Source organism: Onthophagus taurus, chromosome 1 (genome assembly GCF_036711975.1).
Source record: "Onthophagus taurus isolate NC chromosome 1, IU_Otau_3.0, whole genome shotgun sequence".
In the NCBI taxonomy this organism is placed as follows: Eukaryota; Metazoa; Arthropoda; class Insecta; order Coleoptera; family Scarabaeidae; genus Onthophagus; species Onthophagus taurus.
The window spans coordinates 34,792,751-34,820,071 of NC_091966.1; the positions used below are offsets into that span (position 1 = coordinate 34,792,751).

Consider the following 27,321-nt stretch of genomic DNA (forward strand, 5'->3'; position numbering starts at 1 on the left):
GGAAAATCTTAGGATTTCCTGTAGTTCGGGCTTTTACTGTAATAACACAAAATATTTTAAGAATGATACATTTCAAAACATTTAGAGCATGCAGGATTGTCAAATTCTTGACGAGTTGTCTTTGTGTGTCTTTAAGTCATATTTTTCATCTTTTGCATCTTCTTCTCGTTGTATCTTTCACCGGAAGATACATTCTTTCTTCATTTATCATTTCTTGTACCTTGACTACTAGAAATTGCAGGAAAATTATTGCAAAATTAGGTTATGTACAATAAGCCAGCAATTGCACAAGTAGACATAATATCAGCATTACTGCAGACATTGTTTAAAACGGAACCTGTTTACAATTTCAGATACACTAAAAATTATAATTGCGACGCATAAAGACAAAATGTTGATAAAAGCTAATAATAAGCTACTACAATTAATAAGATTTATAATCAAGATTACTTTTGAGTCATTTAATCTTAAGATTCTAATTTATTTAATTTTGTATTATATTATCATGCCTAAATTTAACCGATAACCAAACAAAATTATCTCAAATATTGTTATAAATCCCGATGATACAGATTACTTTTGTTCAATTCGTTCGTATATTTTCAAAGTGTTTGTGGTAAAAAGTCTCAATTAGCATGCTCGTGGGCACGTTTTTACGTTCTGTGGGTATCGTTGCGGGGTATTTAGGATTGGTAAATAGTAATTCTTATTTACAATAGGTTTTCTTGTTAACATCTTAGCTAATTTGACTTGACTAACGAATTTACTTGATAATATGATAATGTCTATAATTAATTATCAAGATATTATTGTACTTTTGAGATTAGTTTAATTTAAACATTTATAAGATCTTTTTTGTGCTATATATTTTTTGTGTTGAAAGATGCAAGGATTAGCATGGATGATTATGTCCCTTTTGGTGATACTTTTACGTACGGAAGCTTGGGTACCGCACAATATGAATTATTTTAATAGGGGTGCTTATTACCTTTTCTTTCAAAGTAAGTTTAAAAAAAATTAAGATTCATTCATTTACATTTTTTACTCAACAGGTGAATCGGACCCTCCTGCTGAAGATTTAATTGATTTTCTTTACTGTAATACGAGTTATTTTTTCTTCTTTGCTTATTTCTACTTCGTTGCGTCGTTTTTATGGATTATAGCTTCATTTTTTATAATTCGATGTAAGAAAATTTTTAATTATATTTTTTAAATTAAATTAATTACGTTGCAAGTGTTTTTCAAGCATGAAAACTATGATTGGATCCTATTGTATACTCATATTTGGAATACGATAACTCTGGTGATTACAGCTCTTAATTTGGCTCATATAATCTTCTTTGGAACTGACTGGAACAAAATTTCAAAGAGTCCTAATATTGTAATTTATGCATTAATTATTTCAGATTTTTTTATTAAACATGTTTAAATTTTTGTTATTATTTTGTATAGGATGAAGCCACCAAGTTTCTCTACAGTACTGTATTAGGAGTTGCAGTAACTATAATGGCAGGGGGATATTTTCTTCCGATAATAAATATGATAACAGCAATACTTTTAGCAGGTGGTTCCAAAAAATATGTTCAACAACGTAAGTTATGTTTAAAATACCGATGACTTTTAGAAAACAATCGTTTTTAAATTGGACCTCAAGTTAATATAGTCACAACAAATCATAATTAAAATAAACTAACTATTACTATTAACTCTACTTGTTATATATTTGACAAATATTACGCATTAATTGTTTATAATAATGAAATTAAATTTTAATCATGAGGTTCATAATAAGTTAATTAGAAAATAAAATAAGATAATTGAACTTCACTTGACCAACAAATTCGATTACTATTAGCCAATCGCACAGGCTATATCGAGAAGTAAAACAACAGTCTAGAAAGTCTGGAACAAGAAAAACAATGGTAGTCTTTACTACTCCGGGGAGGACAAACCCAGACACTATCATGGAGTGAATCTTTCTGCCACAGAGGCTTGAAAATCCATCATTGAATGGTTACCAATAAATGAGAAAGTAATAGTAATAAAGATCTGCACTCTCCATCGCTCTGTGAACATAATACAAGAATATGCTCCAACAGTTGACAGACACGGAAAAAATAAATTTTACGCATCTCTAGAAACTGCTAACCAAGTTACTAAAAAGGGTGAAACAACAATTATAGCAAAAGATTTTAATGCCAGGATTGGAAAAGACGTTGGGGAAGAAGTGTGTGGCCAATATGGACTTGGCACGCGAAATGAAATAGGAGACAGGGTGATGGAGTTCTGCTTTGAACATAAAATGTCGAACATAAGATCGACTTCATATTGGTAAAAAATTATTTAATGAGGTATGTACAAAATGCAACAACTTTTCCTGGAGCAGTTATAAATAGCAATCACAACCAAAAAGAAATTCCAACGTTTCAACCTCGCAAAAAACAAGTTCCATCAAAGAAAATAAACGTACATTACTAAACAACCCAGAACACAAATAGAAAACAATCTAACATTTACTGATAAATGTGCACATTTCCCTAAATATGTACCATAACATAAATATTATTTTTTGTATTGTTTACTTGTACATAATATTAATGTTTCCGTTAAAATCATTGAAAAAAATTAATTATCGTATAAATTAAAAATGCCTGTTTTCTATAAGTCATCCTATCTTACAAGATAATTAATTAAAATTACTTCTTTTTGTTTTAGGAATCGGTGATCTTTTAGCAAATGAATACATCCCGGAATAATTGAACAATTTGAAAGAAAAATATTTCTTTTATTACATTAAAACTTTTAAAAATGTAGTGCTTTAAATACAGTAGTTATTTTCATTAATTTTTGATATTTCATTATAACTCTCATTCGCTTTGTAGTTGTAGAAATTGTAAATTTAGCTTTATTAATCTGGATCATTCTAAACCTAAATTTTTTTTGATTATTTACAGATACAAGGTTTGGTTTGGACAATTTTAACCATATTGGTAATTGTTATCAGAACGGAAGGATGGAGACCGGTTATGGGAGAAGAACACATGTTTTCAGAATTAATTTACAACGTCATTTTCTTTCGTAAGATAACACCAACGAATTTACTCAATTAATTAAAAAAAAATTTTTTTAGCTGAGCAGTTAAATCTTGATAACGATATGATAATGAACGCAGACGTTTTTATGGGATTCGCCGCTTTCTATCTCCCATTATCGTTTTTATGGAGTATCGTATCATTAACTTTACTTTGGGGTAATTATTCTTAAAAAAGTCTCAAAAAAAAAATAATTTCTTTTTTCAGCACTTTGGTATAAACTATGGGAATACACTAGATGGTGCCTTTTTGCTTGGTGTGCCATCGGTGGAATATTAACAGTTTTCGATTTTATTTTAGTCATTCTTTTTTCCGTTGATTATGCCTTAATCAATGAATTATTTGCACCAGTTCGTTTAAACAATTACTTTAAAACCTTTAATTCACCTCAATTACTTTTAGAATTATGAAGCTGTATTTAAGATACAAGTCGTAATCGGTTCGGTGATGGCAATAACAGCGAGGGGATTCGCAATTATGGTTTTAAACGGAATTTTTTCAGTTGTCTTTATGATTTGGGCGCTTAACATTAACGCGGAAGATTATGGCGGACCTAAATTAACCATGTCGCCATATTCGTAAGTATTTTTATTTTAATATATTGTTTTTAATTAAAAAATTAAGTAATGATTTTAGTCGTTGGCATACAACTGGAAGCATCCCAAGAGTTCCTATGACATTACAAAACGACAATTTTACGAAAAATCAAAATCATCAAAACGCAAACTTAGATGTCGTTCAAATGAGATTTCATCCTAGCAGACAAGTTTCTGTTGATTTGAATAACCAAGTGCATAATTCTTTAAATAATCAAGATTTTAATCGTCCTCCATCTGTAGAGCCTGATTATTTAAAAATTCCACATTTCAATGATGACAGGGAACGAGATAATCGGAGATTTACTAAAGTTTTACCGTCTACTCCACCAAAAGCTGTTTTAAGACCAAATAGTAGATATTATTAAAAAGAAAAAATTACGGTTATGGATTAATATTATAATAGTCTTGCAATTTAAAATATTTGCTTAATCATTTTTACTTTTCTTAATATAATAACAGTTATAATAACTTAAATAATAATTTTATCCAATAATGTTAATGTTATTATTTCCAAGTTTTAAATAGAAGTTTGATATTAAAATCAAATTTTCTTATTTATTAAATCAAGAAAGAATAAAGTACGGAAAGGCTTCAGGATAGAAATAGAGCGAAAATTTGAAGACAATACAAACAATAAGAAAGAATTCTGCACGACAGTTAAATATCTAAGAGGAAAATCTAACAAAATAATAATCTAGTATAAAGAATAAGAACGGAAAGCAAAATATTGGACACATGGAGTAAATATTACGAAGATAAGTTTAAGGCAGGAAGAATAACTTAGCGATATTTGTCTCCAGGTTCATCTTTATATTATTATGGTGAAAATAAGAAATTGAAGAAATCAAATTTAAAAATGATTTCATTTTCAAATCGGTGCTACCATTGTTTCGGTTTCTTTAACAAAACCGTCTTCAGGCACCACTGTAAGAATAGAATACAAATTTTAATATTTTTCATACAAATAAAAAAATCGTAATAAAAGATTTTTACTGTCTAAATGTCAATAAATGGAGAGGAGTAGCAAGTATATATCATTTCAATAAACAAAATACCACACAGTTATTAAAAACATATTAAAATTCGTGGGTTGTAAAATTAAAAAATTACGTAACGACTACGTATAAAACAACATTAAAATGAATATAAACCAGTAAAATGCGTTTAAGTGCTATTTTCGTACAAATTTATACGTGTCGAGGAACAGGACAGGATTCAGTTATATCATTTAATAGATTTTCGTGTTCATTGCTCTTTATATAAAATTCTTCCCATATACCCATTTTTTTCGATTTAGTCAGTATTTTAAGAAATTTCATGTTGTTTAGGTCAGTTCTATGTTTGTGTTCTGTGATGTGTTTGAAAAATGTGGAGTTATGTTTTGACATATGTTCTTTGTATCTGGTTTTTAGACTTCTGCTGGTTTGGCCTATATAAAACATGTTACAATCACCGCATTCAATTTTGTATACACCGCTTTTTTCCCAATATTGGAACCTGTGTTTCTTGTTAATTAAAGATTGCCCAAGGCTGTTATTAGATCTAAAAGCGGGTGTTATATTATATTTTTTGTATTTAAAATTCCTTTCCAGATTAGAATAGTAAAGTAATACTATATACTGTTTTTTAGCGCAGTATCTGGGATATATAATATTATTTATATTATTCCTGTGTATTTTATAGTATTGTTTTGTAATTCTGAAAAAGTGTAATTATTATCTAGGCCTATCTTTAAAATCTTTTTCAATTCAACATTAAAGGATCTGTCGTACAGAGGTATATTAACTAAACGATTGAATAGAAATCTGAATGTAGTATCTTTATGTTGTCGACAATGAGAAGAGTTCTTTGGGATAATACAGTCTGTTGTATTCATGCAATCTTCATGGATCGTTATGTCTAAGAAGTTAATTTTATTATCCTTCTCAAGTTCAGTGGTGAACTTGAAATTGCAAATGTTATTGAATAACATTTAAGACATGAAATCTTGCAGAATTACCGTTATAAATAATTAGGATATTATCTACATACTGGCCATAAAATACTATGTCTTGAGTAAAAAGTCTAAACTTATCTGAAAAAAGTTTTCGTTCAAACCAGTTAACAAAGATGTCTGAAATTATTCAAGATATCGGTGAGCAAATTGGGAGTACATCAGTCATATTGTAAAATTTGTTGTTAAATATAAAAGAATTTTGATCACAAACGTGTTTTAAAATGTTGAGCAGATTATGTATTTCAGTTAATTGTAAATTAATTCTAGATTTATTAGTGTGCATGAATTTTTCTATTATGGTGATGATCTTGGAAACTGGAACATTTGTGTATAGGTTTTTGAAGTCGAACGAAATGAGTTTTGAGTGTTTTTCTATTTTTAATTTTGTTTATTAGATCTATAGAATTATTGACGCGAAACGAGAACTGATCTTTAAAAGTGTGATACAAAAACTGTTGAAGTTTTCTTGCAACTTTTTCTGTTGGTGTGTGTTTATTGCTAATTATAGGTCTTATGCTTTTTTCTGGTTTGTGTAATTTAATAAGACTTTTTAACGTAGGTATCAAAGGATTCATGACTATTGAATTAGAAGTATTCATGTTTAATTTAGATAAATTACATTCTTTAATGAGTTTCTTTAGTTTGTTGTTAAATTTAGTAGTCGGGTTGTAATTAATTAAAGTGATGTTATTTTCTTTAAAAAAGTTTTCAGTTTTTTCTGTTTTATTCTTTCTTTCTTTTCTTTTATTCATAATCACTATACCTGCATTTTTATCTCCTAGGGTAATAATTAGATTATCGTTCTTTGTTTTCTGAACTAGTTAGGAAGAATAAGACTAAAGATAGGATATTCAAGTACCTCTAGAAATGAAGGAGAAACTCAGTAATGAGATGGTCAAAAGAATGTGCTGGCAAACCTTGGATGGAGAAGTCATACCTAGAGATTGGGAGGAAAATATCATCATATCACTGCACAAGAAGGAAAGCACGAACGATTGTGATTAATAATAATAGGGGCACGTGACAGGCAGATGGCAATGGTATCATGTTTGTAGAAGATATACTCGAGGATAATAGGGACAAGGATCAGACGTTACATAGATAAAGAAGAAGCAGCATTCCGAAAAAATAGTCAAACGCAAGTTCACATTTATACAATTATAACAGCAGCAGAGAAGAGATTAGAAGAACGAAATTTTATATACCTGGCATTCTTAAACCTGAGTGCACCGTTCAATAGTATATCAAAGAAGACCATTTGGAAAGCCATGGAAGCAGCACGAATAGGTACCTGACAAGTTGATCAAAGATACATGAGCGTTGTACAAAAGAACAACGGGAATGATTAGAATAAAATAACGTCTAAAAGTTTCAATATGGAAGGAATCAAACAGGGAGATTCCCTTATCCCCCTCCTGTTTATTGTGGTTATGCACCAAATCTTAAAGGGTGCTGAACCTAAAACTCAAAACTGGATAGTCAGAAATACAACCACAATAAAGGAACTAGAGATAGATGCTTTAATGAAAACTATACTTTTCAGATTTGTGGTTCTAATTCACCATACCTCAACTGACAAAATAGTCATGATTTGATGTATCAAACCAGCAGTGAGTATCTAGCGCCCTCTACGAGCAATCGCAAAACAAGTTTCAAATTCGTATTTCTCATTCTCGAAGACATAAAACTGCCAAATTTTATGTTAATAGTACAAAAAACTTAAAAGTTATCAAAAAATTTCGAAATAAGAATTTAACTTTCAACACACTGTGCCTCGACAACCACCGAGATTTGTATAAGAGAAGTTAGGTTAAATCGTCACATTTTAGTGTCTAGTGTCGCCGGTATTCGGATTTCCTATTCTTTCTGACTCATCCTGTATATAACATATCACTTTCCACTATTTCCCATAAATTAACTTTAATTCCGGAACCATGCAAAACAGGACATTCTTCATCCATTCTTAAGTCAATGGATATACAACATTACATTAAAAGACCAAGTCTAGAGACTATTCAGTTTATGACCAAAATAAACTAACTGATATCAGCAGCCAGGATTTAAAAAATCCATCGGTAGTCTAGACAAAATTATATGATCAAAGAAGAATTCTATGGATTTCAACCTTGACGCCGAAATGATATGCTTCGCGATCCTAAACGCACTATTTAATTTTTGATTGAACATGGACAAGCTATTATTATAAGAATTAAAAAGAAATACTTGTGCAGCACGCAGACTGAGTTTAGTTATTGATATCTTAGGTTCCCTTCGGGAATTTCAAAATTGTTCATCAAGTATTAAGAAAGTCGAAAAATTTTTCTAAAAATGTGTTTCAAAACGTGTTATACATTTGCAACAACTTTACTTCTCTTATGCAAAACGAGATGGTTGAAAAAATTTTGTCAACAATGCTATTTAACTTTTTTCTGTCTGCTATTTTTGAGCCTTAAAAATCTTGATACGAATCCGGGGTGTAACGAAGTTATAAGAATGAGAGCTTATCAAACGTCATCGTTGCCATAGTTATAATAGAAAAGTTAAAATAGAACTGAAATGAAATGATTAACCAGCGACTGAATAAATTGCGCATGCTAAGTGTGCATCGACATAATGTGAAGTACAAAGATTAATTTGGACAAGTGATACAGAAAATGTGGTATCTAAAATCTGAATCTCTGAAGTATCTAAAAGAGTCGACAGAACATAATAATGGTCACAAAGTTAACATGGTTGATGTCCCACACTAACATAAGAAAGATATGCTTCATGCCACAATCTAGAACATTTTCATCTTGTACAAGATTTAGAACCTGCTGAAATTTTGTTAATGGATTTTTGTCGTTCAATTTAGTTCAACGATGTGTGTTCCAACGCAAACTTTCATTAAATTTTTCAGGTGATATTTTTTAATCCACGTTATTACCAAATAAAGTATTAATCCCAAAATGGACGCTATAATGTTTACTTCGATGCAGTTTATGGATATAACCGTATGGATTCTGGAGATTTAAATGGAGATATTCAAAGGTCGTGCGTATAAGTTTCGCTACCTTCTCTGAGCATTAACTTACTCAGGATTTTTTCAAATAATATGCTTATTATGCACTTATACAATAACATTTAAAATTTTTATTTGGATTAACAACAAAAATAACTACCGTCATAAAAACAAATTAAAATAAATAAATAAAAATAATCAAAAACAATTGTTTTTTAACAACTTAACTCTTAACAATATTTTTTTTAACAATAATTAATGATTTCCATACGTGGCAGGTCGTTTTGTTCTTTTTATCTTCGTTCTACTTCCATAACTTCCCGAAGTCGTTTGATATTTACCACTTTCATCAACATTTTCACCATCATTTTGGTTATTATTTCCCCACAAAGTAGAATAAGAAGTACTAACAACGGCTGAATATTCTTTCAAATCCTTCGGTTTATCATCGTTTTCATTAATAACACCACTTTCCGGTTTATGATTCGGGAAATAATTCGGACTAAAATTATAATTTATTTTCTGTTTTCCTCCATTGCCACTTTTAGATGAGTTTTTCGCAGAAATCAATGGCAATAATCGTTGAGGTTGTGATGTTGTCATATCTAATTTCGTTAAATCGATATATTGAGATGTTTGCGGTGTTGTAGATAGTGGTAAATTAAACGTTGATGGTTTTGTATACGAGGGGGAAATGTGCGATGGGGATTCTGAATGTGACATTGGACTCCAATCACCTTTGTAAAAAGAAAAAAAAATTTAATTTATCTTTAGTCGTTTTAAATCAACAATTCAAACTAGTTTAACTAGTTAAAACAAAAATAGTGTAAAGTGAAACTTCAAAACCGATTTCTCCATACATTTAAAACGAATGTCATATACAGGTTTTGAAATGTTACTGTTCGTGTCGTTTCTAAAAGTTCGTGTTAACGCTTTTAGTTTTCCCCAATTTAACCTAGATAAGGTCAAAAGAATCGTGAAACAAGGAGAAACGCCAATGTTAATTTTCGCTTTTTTAGAACCACTTTGTAACTTTTTTGTGACTATTATAAAAAGAGATTTTCTAGGACAATGAAAGTCAATTGGTTTGAAACTCTTAAGATCCCTTTGCATATTATCGACCTAATCTCTTGCCCGAAGCGCTCGACCCACATACTCAAGAACGTGTGAAATCCAATTTTTGAATAAAAACAAGTTAAGTTAAACGAAGCTTAAATTCTTTTCGATTAATTATATATAAACATTAAGAATAACTAACCTTTAATTAATCCACTTTCATCGGGAGCATTCCAAATAGGCCTCTCTTGCGATTCGCCATATTGATAAACATCCTGCCCTCGCATTTGATGCGATTGTTGTTGTTCTAATTGTTGTTGTTGAGCAAAATGCATTTGCATCTTAGCTTTTTCAAGTTGCCTTCTAAACTCATCTTCTTGTTTTCGATTGTATTCCTCCATCATCTCCCTATAACTCTTATAATCCGCATATCCCGGTTTATAAGGTTCAAATTCGTAATGTTGAAGAGACGATGATGGATACGGCTTATAACTTCGATATCTCAATCTTTCTTTGTAATCTTTATTAAACTCTTTATACCGTTCCGGTTCTCGATATCTTGATGAAAAACCATGATGCGGTGACATATATTGAATTGGATCATCCATAATCGGCGATGAGTCTAAATGATGACTTGGTTCGGCGTTGTAAGGATCAAACATTTCATCCTGAACCGAAGTATAATGATGGTAATCATGTGGTATGTGAGAATAAGGTTTCTGAAAATAGATAATTAAATATATCTTTAATAATTATTTTAACAAAACTAACTTTGTAACTCGTTTTCCTTTTTGGTTTAATCACAATCCTATGAATATCATGTCTTCGAGAGTGTTTATTACTACTACTACATTCTAAAACTTCACAATAAAAACACAACACAATAAAGAGAAGCACCAAGAACCGAAAAATAACGATGGAAAGCTGTGCCATTGTGAAGGTCGAGGACAGACTGGCATTTGCGGTGCGTCGAAAATGTCTTTTTAAGACCGAGTATGCTCTATTTCTCGTGTAGTAAAAGCGCGATGGAGTGGAGTTCGTCTCGGAGAAGACGTGGAGAGTTGGAAGTGGAGGATGTAGAGTGATGCGTGCTTCAAGAAAACGAAAATCTACTAAGTAAGCGCTTTTTTTTGCGCTCTCTTCTCTTTTTCACCTCAATTATCAAGATTAATGTTGGGTTGTATGTGATTTGTGACCGTGTGTGGTTGAGGAAGCGAAACGAAACGGATTTTAATTAATTTAATTAAAATTAAAGTGTCATTCTTGAAATATTGGATGTAATTAATGATGACAAAATAATGTATCATTTAGGTTTATACAATTTTTTGTATTATTTAATTTATTTTTCTTTTTTTATATTTGCATACTCTCTCGAGATCATTTTCTAATTGCTATTTTGATACTTTGTATCTTTGTGGTTTTAACTAAATTAATTAAAAACGCTTTTCCTAAAATATTTAATTTCTATTCGACAACGATAATGAAAATTATTTAGAAGTAAATTCAAAAAGACCAAAACGAGATGGAAAATGTTTCAGTATGTTGCGTGCAGGTTCTAAGAATGGATTTTTAGAAAACTGTAATTTATTGTTTGACACAAAGATTGAACACCGTGATTGCGAAAAGATAATAAATGATCACGTCATTAAAATTTAGATTTAAAGACAACTAATTCTTGGTTTAGCTAAAATTGAAATGAAATGTGTTATTATAGGATAAAGCTCCACATCATATTTTAATTTCACTATGTAACCACCAGGATTTAAGATTATTTTTTATTTCCATAGAGTAGAGTAAAAACTTACATTTGATAAAACCAAAGCAAATAATATCAGTATGTTACACCAAGCGATTCTGAATTAGAAATAGAAGAAAGTGATGAAGAACAAATTAATGCAATTATGCAAATAACTTACAAACTGGATTGAACTCTCTATAATGTAACGCTTTTGGCACATACTTTCGACATCTCATATCAATATTTCCGTTTTCCCGGATTTTTTTGATGATGAGAAATTTCCACGCCAATATCGGAAATTATATTATGAACAAAGTGAAACAACGATGTAACCAAGAATCATGCCATGTCAACCAAAGCGGAGAGCTGCCGCTAAATGTATGCATATTCCACAGTCTACAAATAAATAATAGCTAATTTGCCCACAAGAATTAACACAAACCAGCCTTTTCAAACAGCACAGGTTAAAAAAATACTTATTGTCTACCTAATAACAAACGAATAAATTAACCCATCGAATATTTGATGTCAGACCGTTATCATCAACAGACATAAAAAGTGATCATAAAATGATACTGGAGAAATTGCGCATAGCATGAATTAAATAAGGAAAAATACAACTTACAATCCTTTGACAATGAGCGTAGAAGGTTCCTGTACCAGAACAGACTTCGGGAAAATATTAATTACAACAGAATTGCATCAACAGATAGTGTAGAAGAGGCCTGAAGGAATGTAAAGTGAAATATACATGAGGTAGCGGAAGAATCTATAAGTAAAGGAAAAATCAAAACACGCGAAACTTACTCAAAGCTGTGGTTTTTCGAAAAAATAAAACAACTAGCAGTGAGAACAAAAATTCTTCTTTAATATACAGAACTAGCTTATCAGAAGGTAACCACTCAAATCATGTGGCAACTAGAAGCCGAGCGAATAATCAAATAAAGGAGATTAAACAATATTACTTGAAAAAATTTTCGAAGTCAATGTAAAGAGATCTTTACGGCAGATAGACGAATCATTAGGGTGTGTCCAAACATTGCGCGGCAAGTACGACAAGTGTAATATTTGGACACACCCTTAGAAACCTAAAAAAGCCGGTAAGGTAGTTTGGAAAGGTCACTTTAACACATCAGAAGAAACATCAGACGAGACTACGCCAAACCTACAGTATTGCAATATACATCAAAAGGATACAACTCTTGATAAAGTGAAGACAAACATAGCTACATTAAAAAACAAGAAAACCAAAGGCCTAGAGGAAGTGACTAACGAAGTTATAAATAGCGGAACATATGACGGAAGAACTACAATCTTAGTAAGTACTACAGTATTATAGTAATTGAAGATAAGTGTCAGATAATTGATCCCTTTCTAACAACCCTTTCTCTGTTTTGCCCACCTCACACGCGTTCGTCTGAATTCAACGTCAAAAAAATAATAATAACATTAATATCAAACTAACACAGGAAATAAATGTTGCGTCAGGTGTCAACCAAGAAACAACCTAAGCCATTCCTTGCTTAACCACATTGTGGACAAAATCATCGAGAATGTTAAAGAAACAGCTGGAGGATATACCTTAGGAGCTGAAAACATAAAGAAAACATAAAAAAACATAAACATAAATTCTACTAGATGGCAAACCACTATAAATAATATGAAAACATCAATAATAAACACAAAATCAACGACTAACGCCAAAGACGACATACGTCGGAATAAGTATCTCTAACCATATAAAATATTATAAACGAAGTGCAAAATCGAATGAATCTACAAGGATATCTGAGTGCTCGAGGGAAGTAATATGGAAAACAAAATAGGTACTTGTAAAACAACACTACGTCCTATGATGATATACACGGCTGAAACAACGGAAGCAAGACTAATCAAATTTTGAGAACCACTGAGATGCGAACGTTAAGGTACCACATGCGAGATATAAGATGTGGTTTCGAGGGCACGTGAAAGACAAAGTAAATGGAACGTACATGTGAACCCAATTAATGACATCCTTCTGTGTCCCTTTCAATACTGATTTAAAAGTTGCTGCCATAAAACCCGATTCCTTATGTCACCCAGATGCGACTTGTTTTTTTGGCGCACTCGTGCATATTTATAAATTTTCTAAAGAGTGAAAAAACGAAAAACTGCACAAATCTTGCACAAAGTACTTTTTAAATAAGGATTGCAAGAGTCAATATAAATTCAATTGTTGCTATAACACCAGATAAAGGAGAAAACTGTAGAATTCATTGGAGAATTTAGAACATCATTAATCGTCTCAAGTCTTGTCATCTACTCTTTTAAAGTAATTTTCCTTACGACACCCTTGAATATTGTATTTGCTTCCCTCGAACGGTACCAGACGTTTCTTTTAAATAAATTAAATTAGAAAAAGAAATTTCTCATCCGCAGATATGATGGATTAAATTGTGTAGTTATGCGTTATAGAAGTCACAAACTGACTCACTTTCTATTTAAGCTTTAACACCTAAATCGCTTAAAGATCATGGAATTCGAAGCTAAAACCGCTGTGATGTGAATTATAAATATTCGCAAGGCCATATATTGGGAATGAACCGACCCGTTTTGAAAAATAACTTTTAGTTTTTGAGAAAACATTATTTGAAGTTTTGATAAAATTTTCGAGGTTGCAATTTTCATCGATAACTTTCAAAATTCGCTACAAAATTAATTTCTTGAAGAATCCTTGTGAAAATATCACCAATTATTAATTAAAGTATCCTCTTTTTAATGCAAGAAGCCGTTTTGAAAAATCACTTTTAGTTCTTGAGAAATAAATTTTTGAAATGATCGACAATTTTTTCGAATTTTGCAATGTTCGCCGATTAAGTTTTAAAAATTCGTATAAAATCCAGTTCTTGGAATATGAGTATGAAAATTTCTCAAAGTGTTAATAAAAGTGCCCTCTTTCCAATGAACCAACCTGTTCTGAAAAATAACTTTTAATTTTTGAGAAAACAATATTTGAAGTGTTGAAAAAATTTTCGAGGTTGCAATTTTCATCGATAAGTTTTAAAATTCGCTACAAAATTAATTTCTTGGAGGATCCTTGTGGAAATATTACCAATTATTAATTAAAGTATCTTCTTTTTAATGCAACAAGCCGTTTTGAAAAATCACTTTTAGTTCCTGAGAAATAAATTTTTGAAATGATCGACAATTTTTTCGAATTTTGCAATTTTCGCCAATTAAGTTTTAAAAATTCGTATAAAATCCAGTTCTTGGAATGTGAGTATAAAAATTTCCCAAAGTGTTAATAAAAGTGTACTCTTTCCAATGAACCAACCCGTTCTGAAAAATAATTTTTAATGTTTGAGAAAACAATATTTGAAGTATTGAAAAAATTTTCGATGTTGCAATTTTCACCGATAACTTTCAAAATTCGCTACAAAATTAATTTCTTGAAGGATCCTTGTGGAAATATCGCCAATTATTAATTAAAGTATCATCTTTTTAGAGTTGCTTCGTTAGTTAAATCAGCATCAAAAAAGTTCATTTTGTATCTTGTATCCAAATAAGTTGACATATCTTATCAGCTTTCTTATTAATTTCATTTTTATTCAAATATCGCAATAATGTGGCAATGTGGGGTATCACTTCAGAAATGCACCACAAAAATACTATTCATCTCTAATTATTTCAATTGGAATTTTATAATCTTCCATATTTTCCATTACAATATATTATGTTGTATTCTTGTTTGCAAACTCAGTTCTAGATCACGTAGTGGAATGTTTATTACAGTAGTAACTTTAAAGCGTTTGCAAAACGTCACACTTTATAATGACTATAACAATACCAGAGGGAGTGCATGATATTACGTTAAAGTCTTAACAAACATTGTGTGTTCAAAACATTTTTTTCATTATTATCAATGTAATATAGATTTCTATATTCGAGATACTTGTCCTTTTTGCATTTACTTGATTAGGTATAACTCAACCCTGTGATCCCACAAGAATATTTTTGAAAAGAAATAAGTTCATGAACTGAAATTCCAGTTTATAAAAATGATATCAAAAAAATACTGCATATACCAGAAAGATTGTTTGTTATATACAAAGTTTGTTCTAACGGACTCTTTAAAATTCATTCAAAATGTAATATTTGCGTCTAAAGGTGCCATGAAAATATCGAAAACCACAAGAAACATTAAAATTAATGAAATACCACATTATAAAATGGTGTTAAAGAAAACCGTTATAAATCTAAAATTCAAACATTAAGAATTAATTTGTTGTGGTTCACAATAAATAAAGCTATTTAAAATATTTAAATATAATGAATTCGATTAATTATTTATTTATTAGAATTTATATTGAAAATCAATTCAGTATTGATTAATTATTAAAATTTCAAATCATTTCTCAACTTTCTTCCACTTTCCTTTTTTTCAATTATATGGTTTTGTGGTTTTTATCCGCTTTTAAACAAAATTTACATTATCGTCAACCTTTATTTCTTTAAACAAAATCTTCCTTAAGAGACTTTAGTGTAAATACATTTTAAAATGTATTTTATCCTTACTTTAGTGAGAACTTTATGGTCTTTCAAAAACAAGTATGAATTTATTATAACTTTCATTTTTTAAACAAAATTTCTTGTTACATCTTCCTGATGAAAGTAAACCACAAGAAAAGCCGTTATAACTAAAAACACAACTTCCACAAGAAATTTTCTTCAATTTATGTAATTTATTTCAAGCGAAAGTTGTTGATAACTTTCATGATCCGTAATCGTAGCAATCAAAAACGAAATCGTCTTCATTTAAAAGTCGTTTTTATCTCCAGTAATGTTAATCGTTAGAAAAGAAATCATTAATAAAGATTAACGAACCGTTTAAACCATCTTTAAAATAATTATGTATAATGATTCAAATTAAATCGTACTTGAATTAATATTGTTTAATAATTATCTTTTTAAATAATAAAATTAATAATAATTTTCGATTTGTTAACTATTATTTATGATTAGTTTTTCTTTTTCTGTTTAAAACTGTAATGATCCTACTTTCACGCAATTGGAAATTGTGTCAACGAATTCCAGTTGTCAATAAAACCTTCCTTATTGGTTTTCTTCAAGAAAACAAGATACCAGTTAGTAATAACATCCACTTTATAACTTAATTATTAAGTTAGCCTACATTTTCCTCATTTCTTTTCCAAACTTAAAATTTCTGACTATTTTTCTATTAGTTAACATTGTTTGATACCTAAATTTGACTAAAAACATATCATTCAATTAAATTTCATTTTCTCTTACAAATACGTGTAAATAGCACGAAATAAATAATAATGAAGTGAAATGATCGTATAAAAGACCATTTTAAAACTTTTGGGATCAATATCAACTCAGTTTCTACTTACGACAGCTGTGACGCGCACTTTCTTCGTCGATTCGTTCCAACACCGCGAGCATTTCATTTCTAATTTCTGTTTTCCCCGTAACGTACACAACACTCGTGATTGTTGGGGTTCTTCGAAACCCTTTTTCTTTTAACAATGAAAATTTATTCATTAAATGAAACCGCAACTAAAAAAAATAATTGTTTTGAAAATCAAAAGAATAAGGTTTGATTAAGAAATGAAAGGCGATTAATTTTTTTTTATTTAAAAAAAATTAAGGTTTTGGTAATCGATAAACGCCACCTGAATAAACTAATTGGTGCTCGCGCACTTTTCTATCTAAAAAATGTTTTAATTCTTGAACGTTACACTCAACTGATGGAACTTGAAACGCGAACATTTTTAGCATTTGATGGATCCTTTCGAGGTTTAATGAATCCAAATTCATTAACATTCCCACGATATACGACCAAATTGTCTGTAATTATTAAAAAGATAAAAAGATTTAATTAAAACATTCAATTCTTTTACAACCTGAAGTTCCTCTTCTCGTTGATCTCGTGAACTAGCCATCGCACTTTCAGATTCATCCTCAATTACAATGTCTTTAGAAGTTTGAGATGATTCCCCTTTCGTATCTTCAATTAATTGAAAAGTATTCGAATCAATCTCATTTATCAAACCATGAGATTGCCAAAAAACAATTTTTCTTTTCAATAAAGTCGGTGGAACTTGCATTATTTTACTTAAATCGCTTAAATTCCAAAGATCTATAACAATTCTTTAAAATACTCATAAACATTTTAATCAACACACTTACTTTTATCTTGAAAATGCATAATAATTGTTGCATGCATCGGTGTAACAGCACTAAAAGAAACCGTCCTATTCGGTAACTCTATATCTAAATCAACCGATCCCAAATGTTTTTTCCAACACAACGTTCGACTCCCTTTAAAATTTTCAAATACCTTTGTGTATTCGTTCATTTGATCGTTAACCGATTGGTGAAGTTCACATTTTTCCTCTTTAAAAGCAGGCCAAAATTGCGCGGAGAGTATCATAGCGGAAATTGGTACGTCATCATCTCGATAATTTTCGTCTTGTTGGACGTGTTGATTAATCCGTTTCGAATCGGTAATATCTTTTAACATTACCTCGCAAAGATGGAGCTGAGCATCCCCAAAACGGAGCTTTAAAAGCTCTAAATAACGAATTTCTTTATCGGTATCGCAAGTTAACGAGGTTAAAAGTCTATCGGCTAATAATGTACGATATTCGTTTACAAATAAATCTTTACTACCATAAACGTTAACCAACATTGAGATTATATCGGTTGTTCGACGTGTATTTGATGATTTACCTAAAAATAGAGTAGAGATTTTATTTGTGAATGAGTCAGGATGCTCGTCCACTGCAGCCGTTTTTGACCCGCACAGATAGGCAGAGATGAATTACAGACATTGTTAGCAAAGTGTATTACTCCTATTTCGGTGTAAGACTTGGGGACCAGCACAAATCATGGACACCTCACAAAGTGTGTTATATTTGTGTAGAAGTATTTGTATATTTTGGTATTGCGATGGTGTGGGGGGAACCAAAAAATCACAGTGATGACTGCTATTTTTGCTATTACGATTTTAATGGCTATAACTCTAAGAATAAAAGAGATATAGTGTAACACAACCTTCTGCAATGCTACCTGTAGCTCATGGACCAGATGTGCCTTCAGCAACGCTAGGTGAGATGTGCTCCAGTGAATTTGATGTGAATGAAGATGATTGTGATTTCCAGGATCCTTCAGATTATGCCACCCCACAACTTTTCGCTCGGTCTGACCTTGATAATTTGGTGAGAAACTTGAGACTTACCAAGGAGAATGCTGAACTCGTGGGTTCTAGACTAAAAGAAAAAAAACTACCGGCTGCTGGAACATCTTTTTATCAGTACAGATTTAGAGATCGATTTACTGACTATTTGAAAAAAAAGGCGAGTTGGTCCATGTTGTGATGTTCCTGGTTTGGTTCAAAAGTTTGGAATTGAATACAGAGTTGATAAATGAAGACATTTCATTGATTCTTCAAAAAGAAGCCTGAAGGCTGTACTCCTGCACAATGGAAACACATAATTCTTCTAAGTTTCTAATTTTTAGCCCTTATCCATAGTTGAAAATAAGAGGTTCATAAAATATACAAAAAAACTTAATCCGCATTATGATTTACCAAGCCGAAAAAAAATTATAAGTTCCCTGATACGATACCAAATAAGTGTATATACACCGCCGTTGAGTAAGATTAAAAATGAGTTAACTATAGCGTCAAATTTGGCTATAATAACAGAAATATGGACATCACCAAGGTTTATAGAACATAAGGTTACCTCATTCCCTATGCCTCTGTAGTATCGATTATTACCCCGCAAATTGACGTCACTGGTTTGATACAGTCAGAATAAAAGATAGCCTATACGTGCCTATACTGTGGTACAGTCTATATAAAATATTTAAACCTCGCATCGTGTTGTGTTGTTCATAGAACCAGCTACGTCACTGACCCACCTTGCCTCTCAGAGGAGGAGAATCGGTATTGGATAACCTTATGTTCTATAGACCTTGGGACATCACCATCTACGAAAGCATTTTTGACAGTTCCTGCTCATTATATAAACGAAAGCCAGTTGAAGAGTTCCCTACTGGAAACAAAAGAATTAGTTGATCGTCATTCAGCAGGAAATGTTGCCAGTGCACTTCGCAAAGTTTTTGAAAGTTGGGATATTTTTGAAAAAGTTCACTGTATTGTAACACATAATGCTTCAAATATGAGAAACGCTATCACTGTTCAGATCGAGAAAGATATTGCAAATCCATCTTTAAGATATCCTATTGAGGAGGTTAGGTTATGTTGAAAATTTGTGTAAAGGCGACATTATTGGACCCCAGATTAAAGAAACTAGCCTTCGATAAGATAATAAATGGTAATCAAGCCCTTAAATGCATTAGAGAAGAAGCAGAGGATTTGATTGTTGCATCTAGAAACTCCAGATCCTGAAATATCTTATATTCAGGAACGTGCAGGTAAAATATTATTGTGTCGACTCATTTTCGTTAAAAGGTTTGTTTTTCTTTTGTTTTTTATTGCAATACCTGGTTCGATAACAATTTTTATAACTTATAGTATAGAATAGAGTGTATTTGAATGTAAATTTTAGATTCCAGCGAAAACAACCAAGCAAGTTTGGAGTGGGAGCATTTTGATATAAAAGCTAAGCAGAATTTCAGCGCTAATTTCAGCCACATGAACACATTCTGCCAAAGCACAAATAAAGCAGTACCTAGACCTACTATTGGTAGATAGGAAATTGAATGCTTTACAGTTTTGGGAGTCCAAGAAGTTGTTGCCGGAACTGTATAACTTTTCAAATAAGTACTAAAACATCAGTGCCATCTGAAACAATATTCTCAAAAGCAGGCGAGTTAACAAAGGACAGAAGGAGTAAGTTAACCACCAATATGATCAACGAAATAATGTTTTTAAGTAATATGTATTTTGACTGACCATCCTCCATATTATCGCAGAGAAAGAAATAATCATTCTTTTTTTACAAAATATTAAAATCTATTAATGAATACAAAAATAAAGCGTTGATTCTATTAATCAGTTGAGGTTCTATTTGAGTTAAATATTAAAATAAGAGATTCAGAGAAGCCAGTAAATCCCCGAAACAGCCTTGAAGTAGTATACCAGTCAATACTTTATATAGAATTTTATTTTAACTTTCATCGTCGTTTTACTCGAACAATCGAGTAAAAAAAATCGAATGGAAAAATGATCGATCAATATTCGTCCGATTATAAAATAACCAATTATTTTTCCTATAATCGATTATTCACATATCTCGATTATGCCCATCATTAATAATTATAGTTTGTGGCGATCTGAAAGTTTTGGGAGTGATGCTTGATCTGCAGGGAGGAAACACTAAGTGTAGTACGTTAGTCAGTTAACTTTAAGATAGATGTCGTGGTGTGTCGATAGAGGGCTCTCGGTCCTTTTAGAAGATGTGAGAGACAACATGTATAAGATGGAGTGTAAGATATTTTTATAATAATAAAACAACTAAGTACTTTTAAAACAAGTCGTTTAATTCAAGTTGTTACATGGTGTCAGACATGAGGGTCACATGGTGTCACCTGAGAACTGAAAAAGAAGAAAGAAAAGGAAAAAAAAAAAAAAAAAAAAAAAAAAGTTAATAAGAAAATGGCGTGCTTCAAGCCTCCGAATTCGCTGAAATTCGATGAAAATATTGAAAGAAATTTCAATCAATTCCTTGAAAGCTTATCGTACTTTATGAAAGCATCAGGATATGACAAAAAGGATGACGAAACGAAAGTATCGATTTTTCTGAATATAGCTGGAGAAGAAGCGCAAGTTGTGTTTCGACAGTTGGGATTATCCGAAGAAGAGAAGAAGAAATACACTACAGTAGTAGAAGCTTTTAAACAACACTGTGCTCCAGTAAGAAATGAAACATATGACCGATTTAAGTTTTTTAATCGATTTCAAGGTGAGAGTGAAGACTTCGAACACTTTTTAACTGATATTAGAACATTAGCTCAAGCATGTAACTTTGAACAATTAGAAGAAGGGCTATTGAAGGACAAAATCGTTATAGGAATAAATGACAGAGATTTACAAGAAAGGTTGCTCCGAACACCTAAACTTACCTTGAAAACTGCCATAGAGTATTGCAGAGCTTCGGAAGTGACTAAAAGACAACTAAAAGTATTAACTAAAGAAGAAGGAGAAGGAAATATGGTTAGTTACATCAAGCAAGGAGGAAAGAAAATGGATGGAAAAAACAAGAACAAGAAAGAAAAGGAGTTTAAGTGCAAATACTGCAATCGAAATCACAAGCCAAGACAGTGTCCAGCGTACGGAAAGACTTGTATGGTATGCAAAAAAGAAAATCATTTTGCCGAGGTGTGCAAGTTTAATATGAAACAAACAAATAAGAAGAATGTCCGAGATGTCAAAGAAAGCCATAATGCAGAAGAAGAAAGCACCGAGGAGGATGATAAGTATATTAGATTAGATTCCATAATCAATAATGATAAAAATGTTAAACAATGGACACAGAAAATAGATGTAAATGGAAAAAATATTGTTTTCAAACTAGATACGGGTAGCGAATGTTCAATTCTGCCATTTGATCTGTTACAAAATAATTTAAAAAACAATCTAGTTTTAGAAAAAACAAACACTGTATTAGTAGTTTATAACGGAAATAAAATAAAACCATTAGGGACAGTTAATCTAAAATGTAATATAAATGAAAAAGAAAGTAAGGTTAGGTTTGTAATTATAAAAGAAAGTAGAGCAATACCGATCCTAGGTTTAGAAGATTGTTTAAAATTAGGTTTAATAAAAAGAGTTGATAAAATAAATGTCCAAGTTAGTAAGGATAAAACCCAATTTATAAAAGAAAATTCAAGTGTGTTTGAGGGTTTAGGGAATATAGGCATGTGTAAAATTAAATTAAAAGATGATGCTGAACCAATAATAAAACCGCTAAGGAGAATTCCAGAATCGATTAAACCACAGCTGAAAATAGCTCTAAATAAACTAGAAAGTAATAAAATTATAGAAAAAGTTGAAGGACCAACAGAATGGTGCCATAATCTAGTAGTAGTTCAAAAACCAGATGGAAGTTTACGACTTTGTCTGGATCCAAGATATTTAAATCAGTACATAATAAGAGAAAAATGTCAAATTCCATCTCTGGAAGAAATTTGTAGTAGATTAGCAGGAAAAAAGTTTTTCTCAGTCTTGGATATGAAAGATGGGTTTTTCCAAGTGAAACTAGATAAACAAAGTAGCAAATTATGTTCTTTCGGAACACCGTTTGGAGTATATCGGTTCTTACGAATGCCATTTGGTATATCATCTGCTCCAGAAATAATGCAAAATTTAATGTTTTCAATTTTTAATAACATAGAAGGAGTAGAGACCTATTTTGATGATATAATTATTTCAGGAACTACTTTGGAAAAACATGATAGAGTTTTACAAACAGTTATAGATCGTGCAAAAAGATTTAATGTTAAGTTTAATAAAAATAAGGTCCAATACAGAATAAATCAAGTTAAATTCTTAGGATTAATTTTGTCTGAAAAAGGCATAAGTTGCGACCCTGATAATGTAAACACAATTCTTAAATTAGAACCACCAAAAAACGTGAAAGGGGTACAGAAATTTCTTGGAATGTGTAACTACATAAGCAAATTTATTCCACGGTTTGCTGAAATCACAGCCCCTCTAAGAGAGTTAACTAAAAAAGATAATTCTTGGAATTGGGGGGAAAATGAAAACAAAGCATTTACAATTTTAAAAGAAAAAATAACTCAATCACCTACATTGAGAGTTTTTGATAAAGAAATGCCTATCACTTTACAAACAGACAGCTCAAAAAATGGGGTTGGCGCGTGTTTATTACAAAATGGACAACCCGTTTCTTTTTACTCAAAAAGCTTAACAGAAGCTCAAGTCAGATGGGCACCAATCGAAAAAGAATTATTCGCCATTTGTTGTGGTGTAGAAAAGTATCACCAGTTTGTCTATGGTTACAAGGTAAAGGTTGAAACAGACCACAAACCATTAGTGTCGATAGTTAAAAAAGATATCAATAAGGTCAGTGCCAGATTACAACGTATGCTTTTAAAGTTACTAAAGTATAAGTTGGAGGTAACGTATGTTCCTGGATCAAAGATGTATATAGCAGACTTCCTGTCAAGAAATTACTTAAAAAATACTGGACAAGAAGATAAGAGCTTATTAGATGTAGTACATTGCATGAGTGCTGAATTACCTATATCTGATAGTCGTTTGTTACAACTACAAAAAGAAGGTCGAAAGGACGAAAATCTAAAAACATATATTGAGTGGTACAATGAAGGGTTTCCTAAAAACAATAAGAATGTTGAAGGTAAGGAACTGAAAATACTGTATAAATTGAGAAATGACATTACGGTACAGAATGGAATTTTGTACTGGGGTAAAAAAGTTATAATTCCGAAAACACTTAGGAAAGAAATGCTTAATATAATACACACAGGTCATCTAGGAGTTGATAAATGTAAGGCTAGAGCTAGATCGTTATTATACTGGCCTGGAATTACACTGGATATAGAAAATCTTATAAGACAATGCAAAGTATGTGAGAAATACAACTTATCGAATCCAAAAGAAACGTTTATTGGTCATGAGATTCCGGAATTACCCTTTAATAAAGTTGGCATGGACTTGTTTCAGTTCAAAAATCATGACTATTTGCTTGTAATTGACTACTACAGTAAGTGGATTGAGGTTAAAGAGTTGGAAAATAAAACAGCTGGTAACGTAATAAATAGATTAAAACAAATATTCTCTGTTCATGGAATTCCAGAAATTATTATTTCTGATAATATGCCATTTTCTAGTTACAACTTTAAAAAATTTACTGACAGTTGGGGAATAAAAGTAATAACATCTAGTCCAAGATATCCTAAGTCGAATGGTTTAGCGGAAAGGGGAGTAGGTGTAGTAAAAAGATTGTTGAAGAAGTGTTTAGAAAGTGATCAAGATATATATTTGGCATTGTTAACGTATAGGAACACGCCCATTACGGGTATGTCCTATTCACCTGCGCAAATGTTATTTTCTAGAACATTAAGGGATAAATTACCTTGCATTAAAAATAGTTTAAAACCGCAAATGAGTAATAACGTATATGAACAATTGTTGAATAATCAGAAAAAATCAGAAACATGTTATAATAAAACATCAGTTGAACCTAAAAGTTTTAATAAAGATGATAATGTGTTAATTCAAAATTTAGATAATAAAACATGGGCTCCAGGTAAAATAGTGGATGTTTATGATACACCTAGATCATACATTGTACAAAAAGATACAGGTAGGCATATTAGACGCAATAGTGTGCATCTCCGAAAATCGTATAATGATGTAGTAATTAGACCTAAATTAACTGAAATTGACAACATTCCCGATAGTGACATATATGTAAAAAATCGTACTAAGCCTAGTTTAAGTAAGGTTGTTGTTAATAAAGATTGTGAACCGATAGCAAGACCGTCAGATTCATCTGTGCAAACGAGGTCGGGTAGAGTAATAAAGGAACCGTCACATTTGAGGGACTTTGTTGGGTATAGACTTGGGAGGGGGGATGTAGTACGTTAGTCAGTTAACTTTAAGATAGATGTCGTGGTGTGTCGATAGAGGGCTCTCGGTCCTTTTAGAAGATGTGAGAGACAACATGTATAAGATGGAGTGTAAGATATTTTTATAATAATAAAACAACTAAGTACTTTTAAAACAAGTCGTTTAATTCAAGTTGTTACACTAAGTACCCATGTTTCATTTGTGAATGGGATAGCAGAACAAATGGGTTAAAACCAACAAACATTGGGGCCAAGTGAAAAGAACGTTTTCCAACCTCTGTACACAGTTTCCACATTTTTCAGAGGTAAAACTAAAAGAAGGAATTTTTGTGGATCCTAACATATGTAAACTAATATTTGATGAGAAATTTCAGTACACAATGTTAGGTGTTGAAAGAGAAGCTTGGAATGCTTTCAAATGGTGATCACAAGATTTTTAGGGAATGAAAAAGACCCTAACTATATCACCATTGTGATGATCTTCTCAAAAAAATGGAAAAACTTGGCTGCCTGATGAGCATAAAAGTTTACTTTCTACATTCTTATTTGGATTTTTTTTCTGAAAACTTGAGTAGTACCAGTAAAGAGCAGGATGAATCTTTGGGTTTGATCTTTTTAAAAACAAATTATTATATTATTTTTTTACCTGGTTTAGCTTCAATTGGATCAGGCATCCATTGTTCCCAATTAAGATCATCCTCATCTGAAGATGCATTATCATCAGTTTGAACAACATCACCTCTTATTAACTCTTCAGCTAAATCATTTGAACCTTCCTCCATTAAACTAGTTACTACACATCTACATCAATTACAACAATTTAATAAATAATTAAATGAAGAATTGCTTTTAATTTTTACCGAACTGTATCTTCCCGGCTTCGTAAATATTGATGAATAGGTTGAGTTATGGTTTCTAAAAGTAATCCAGATCGGTCGAGAACTCTCATAGATCTTATTGTTGCTACGTAAGCCGTTAAAACATCGTGTGTTCCTACTCCGGGATGCAATAAACGCGTTTCCATCGATTTTTGAAGTTTTTTGATTAAGTATGGTCGCAAATCGGTTTTTGGGAGGCAAATTGAGAGATCTTCTAAAGCTGGAGTTGATTCAGGATATTCTAATTTAAAAGTAAACACAAAAAAACAAATTTTTCACGTAAATTTTATCAAAAGAACACAATTTTTACCAATAATGATGCTAAAAAGTTGATTAATCCTTATTTTGGTGTACACTTCAAAAATGACGCTTTTTAATTTTTTGTGGAACTTTAAAACCGTTTTGGAAGAATAAATTTTTGTTAACCAAACCAAAATAACATCCTCCAACCACTTAAAAACAACCAATTCTTTTTTATTTAATCTCTGTTGAATCAAACAAATTTATTACCTTTTGTAGAGAATCAACGAAAGATACATCAAAACGATCTTTACAAACGCTTTCAATATGCTCCTCAATATGGTTATTAATAACATTCAATATTGTATGTTGCACAAAAGGTTCTAATAGACCTAATTCTATCAAAATTTTATTTGTTTCATAAAAGTGTTGCAAACACTCACAACCATTACAACTTAAACAAACACTGCAACTTTTAGAAAACTCAATCCCCTCATTTTTTAAAGCAACCTCATAAAAATTTTTAATAACTTTTTGGCAATTTAAAGGTAGTTCAGAAAGTAAACAAGATCTTATGATTAATTTAAAAGCATCCTCAGCATTCTTTTCACCATAAATTAAATCATTTTCATTCCCCTGAATTCGTAAAGCATTAAGTTTTGCTAGGGTGGTTTTAAAATGCGAATAATTCACATACAAACTTTCCACCGCTTTGTAAAAACGTCTAAACCCTTCATTTTCATCAGATACATCGTTAAAGTGTGCCCAAAAATCTTTTTTAATAACATTACGGGAGTATTTCTCAATTTTTTCGATAATTAGCGATTGTATTACATCAACTAGATCACATTGGATGATTAAATTCAAGGTTTGATAGAATTCTCCTTCAGAACATTGCTCAGATTCCAAGGGCTAGAAAAAAATGATTTTATTATAAATACATCGTTATTGTGGTACTTACGAATGTAAAATTGTCGTTTAATATGGGAAAAGTTTTCTTTATTAATTTCCACGAGGAATCATAATCGATATTTTCCATATTTTATTTCAAACAATTTAATGTTTTGAAAATGGAAACATAACCTAAAAATATCTAGAATTTAGAAATGTCAAATACAAATTTAATTTTTA

General features: G+C 31.1%; 4 protein-coding genes across 5 annotated transcripts in view; 2 read left to right on the forward strand and 2 right to left on the reverse strand.

Moving 5' to 3' along the window:
- Positions 1 to 4,554, forward strand: part of LOC111425793 (uncharacterized) — a 38,067-nt gene extending 33,513 nt beyond the window's left edge. Inside the window, exons 2-6 of one of the 2 annotated variants that reach the window (XM_071200484.1) lie at positions 2,955 to 3,078; positions 3,131 to 3,250; positions 3,300 to 3,442; positions 3,495 to 3,670; positions 3,717 to 4,554. In XM_071200484.1, coding sequence (XP_071056585.1) covers positions 2,955 to 3,078; positions 3,131 to 3,250; positions 3,300 to 3,442; positions 3,495 to 3,670; positions 3,717 to 4,056 — 903 coding nt within the window. In that variant the 3' untranslated portion in view covers positions 4,057 to 4,554. The remainder of the gene's footprint in view (positions 1 to 2,954; positions 3,079 to 3,130; positions 3,251 to 3,299; positions 3,443 to 3,494; positions 3,671 to 3,716) is intronic. The other variant, XM_071200490.1, reaches the window with a different exon arrangement.
- Positions 508 to 2,948, forward strand: LOC139432138 (uncharacterized). Its single transcript, XM_071200496.1, has 6 exons — positions 508 to 692; positions 884 to 1,001; positions 1,053 to 1,184; positions 1,236 to 1,381; positions 1,453 to 1,591; positions 2,716 to 2,948. The coding sequence occupies exons 1-6, from the start codon at positions 636 to 638 to the stop codon at positions 2,754 to 2,756; spliced, it is 633 nt and encodes a 210-aa protein (XP_071056597.1). The 5' UTR covers positions 508 to 635; the 3' UTR covers positions 2,757 to 2,948.
- A 4,385-nt stretch (positions 4,555 to 8,939) lies between the features above and the next one.
- LOC111425758 (uncharacterized) lies at positions 8,940 to 10,993 on the reverse strand. The gene is made up of 3 exons (XM_023059992.2): positions 10,516 to 10,993; positions 9,947 to 10,463; positions 8,940 to 9,425 (listed from the first exon to the last, which is right to left on the reverse strand). Exons 1-3 carry the CDS (start codon positions 10,675 to 10,677, stop codon positions 8,944 to 8,946), a joined length of 1,161 nt encoding a protein of 386 aa, XP_022915760.2. The 5' UTR covers positions 10,678 to 10,993; the 3' UTR covers positions 8,940 to 8,943.
- A 6,108-nt stretch (positions 10,994 to 17,101) lies between these two features.
- LOC111425776 (anaphase promoting complex subunit morula) lies at positions 17,102 to 27,307 on the reverse strand. The gene is made up of 8 exons (XM_023060017.1): positions 27,152 to 27,307; positions 26,461 to 27,102; positions 26,261 to 26,402; positions 25,933 to 26,191; positions 25,719 to 25,873; positions 17,678 to 18,220; positions 17,392 to 17,627; positions 17,102 to 17,335 (listed from the first exon to the last, which is right to left on the reverse strand). The coding sequence occupies exons 1-8, from the start codon at positions 27,227 to 27,229 to the stop codon at positions 17,132 to 17,134; spliced, it is 2,259 nt and encodes a 752-aa protein (XP_022915785.1). The 5' UTR covers positions 27,230 to 27,307; the 3' UTR covers positions 17,102 to 17,131.
- Positions 27,308 to 27,321: the final 14 nt, after the last annotated feature.

What these genes read in the sequence shown, in the direction of transcription:
- LOC111425758 (XM_023059992.2), bottom strand. Translation starts at nt 10,677, where the DNA reads ATGGCACAGCTTTCCATCGTTATTTTTCGGTTCTTGGTGCTTCTCTTT. An exon ending in AAAGGAAAACGAGTTACAAA is followed by an intron (nt 10,464 to 10,515) that starts GTTAGTTTTGTT and finishes ATCTATTTTCAG; the next exon opens with AAACCTTATTCTCACATACC. An exon ending in TGAAAGTGGATTAATTAAAG is followed by an intron (nt 9,426 to 9,946) that starts GTTAGTTATTCT and finishes CTTTTTACAAAG; the next exon opens with GTGATTGGAGTCCAATGTCA.
- LOC111425776 (XM_023060017.1), bottom strand. Translation starts at nt 27,229, where the DNA reads ATGGAAAATATCGATTATGATTCCTCGTGGAAATTAATAAAGAAAACT. An exon ending in TAAACGACAATTTTACATTC is followed by an intron (nt 27,103 to 27,151) that starts GTAAGTACCACA and finishes ATTTTTTTCTAG; the next exon opens with CCCTTGGAATCTGAGCAATG. An exon ending in TCCAATTGAAGCTAAACCAG is followed by an intron (nt 18,221 to 25,718) that starts GTAAAAAAATAA and finishes CTCTATTTTTAG; the next exon opens with GTAAATCATCAAATACACGT.
- LOC139432138 (XM_071200496.1), top strand. Translation starts at nt 636, where the DNA reads ATGCTCGTGGGCACGTTTTTACGTTCTGTGGGTATCGTTGCGGGGTAT. An exon ending in TTGCGGGGTATTTAGGATTG is followed by an intron (nt 693 to 883) that starts GTAAATAGTAAT and finishes TTGTGTTGAAAG; the next exon opens with ATGCAAGGATTAGCATGGAT. An exon ending in CAAAAAATATGTTCAACAAC is followed by an intron (nt 1,592 to 2,715) that starts GTAAGTTATGTT and finishes TTTTTGTTTTAG; the next exon opens with GAATCGGTGATCTTTTAGCA.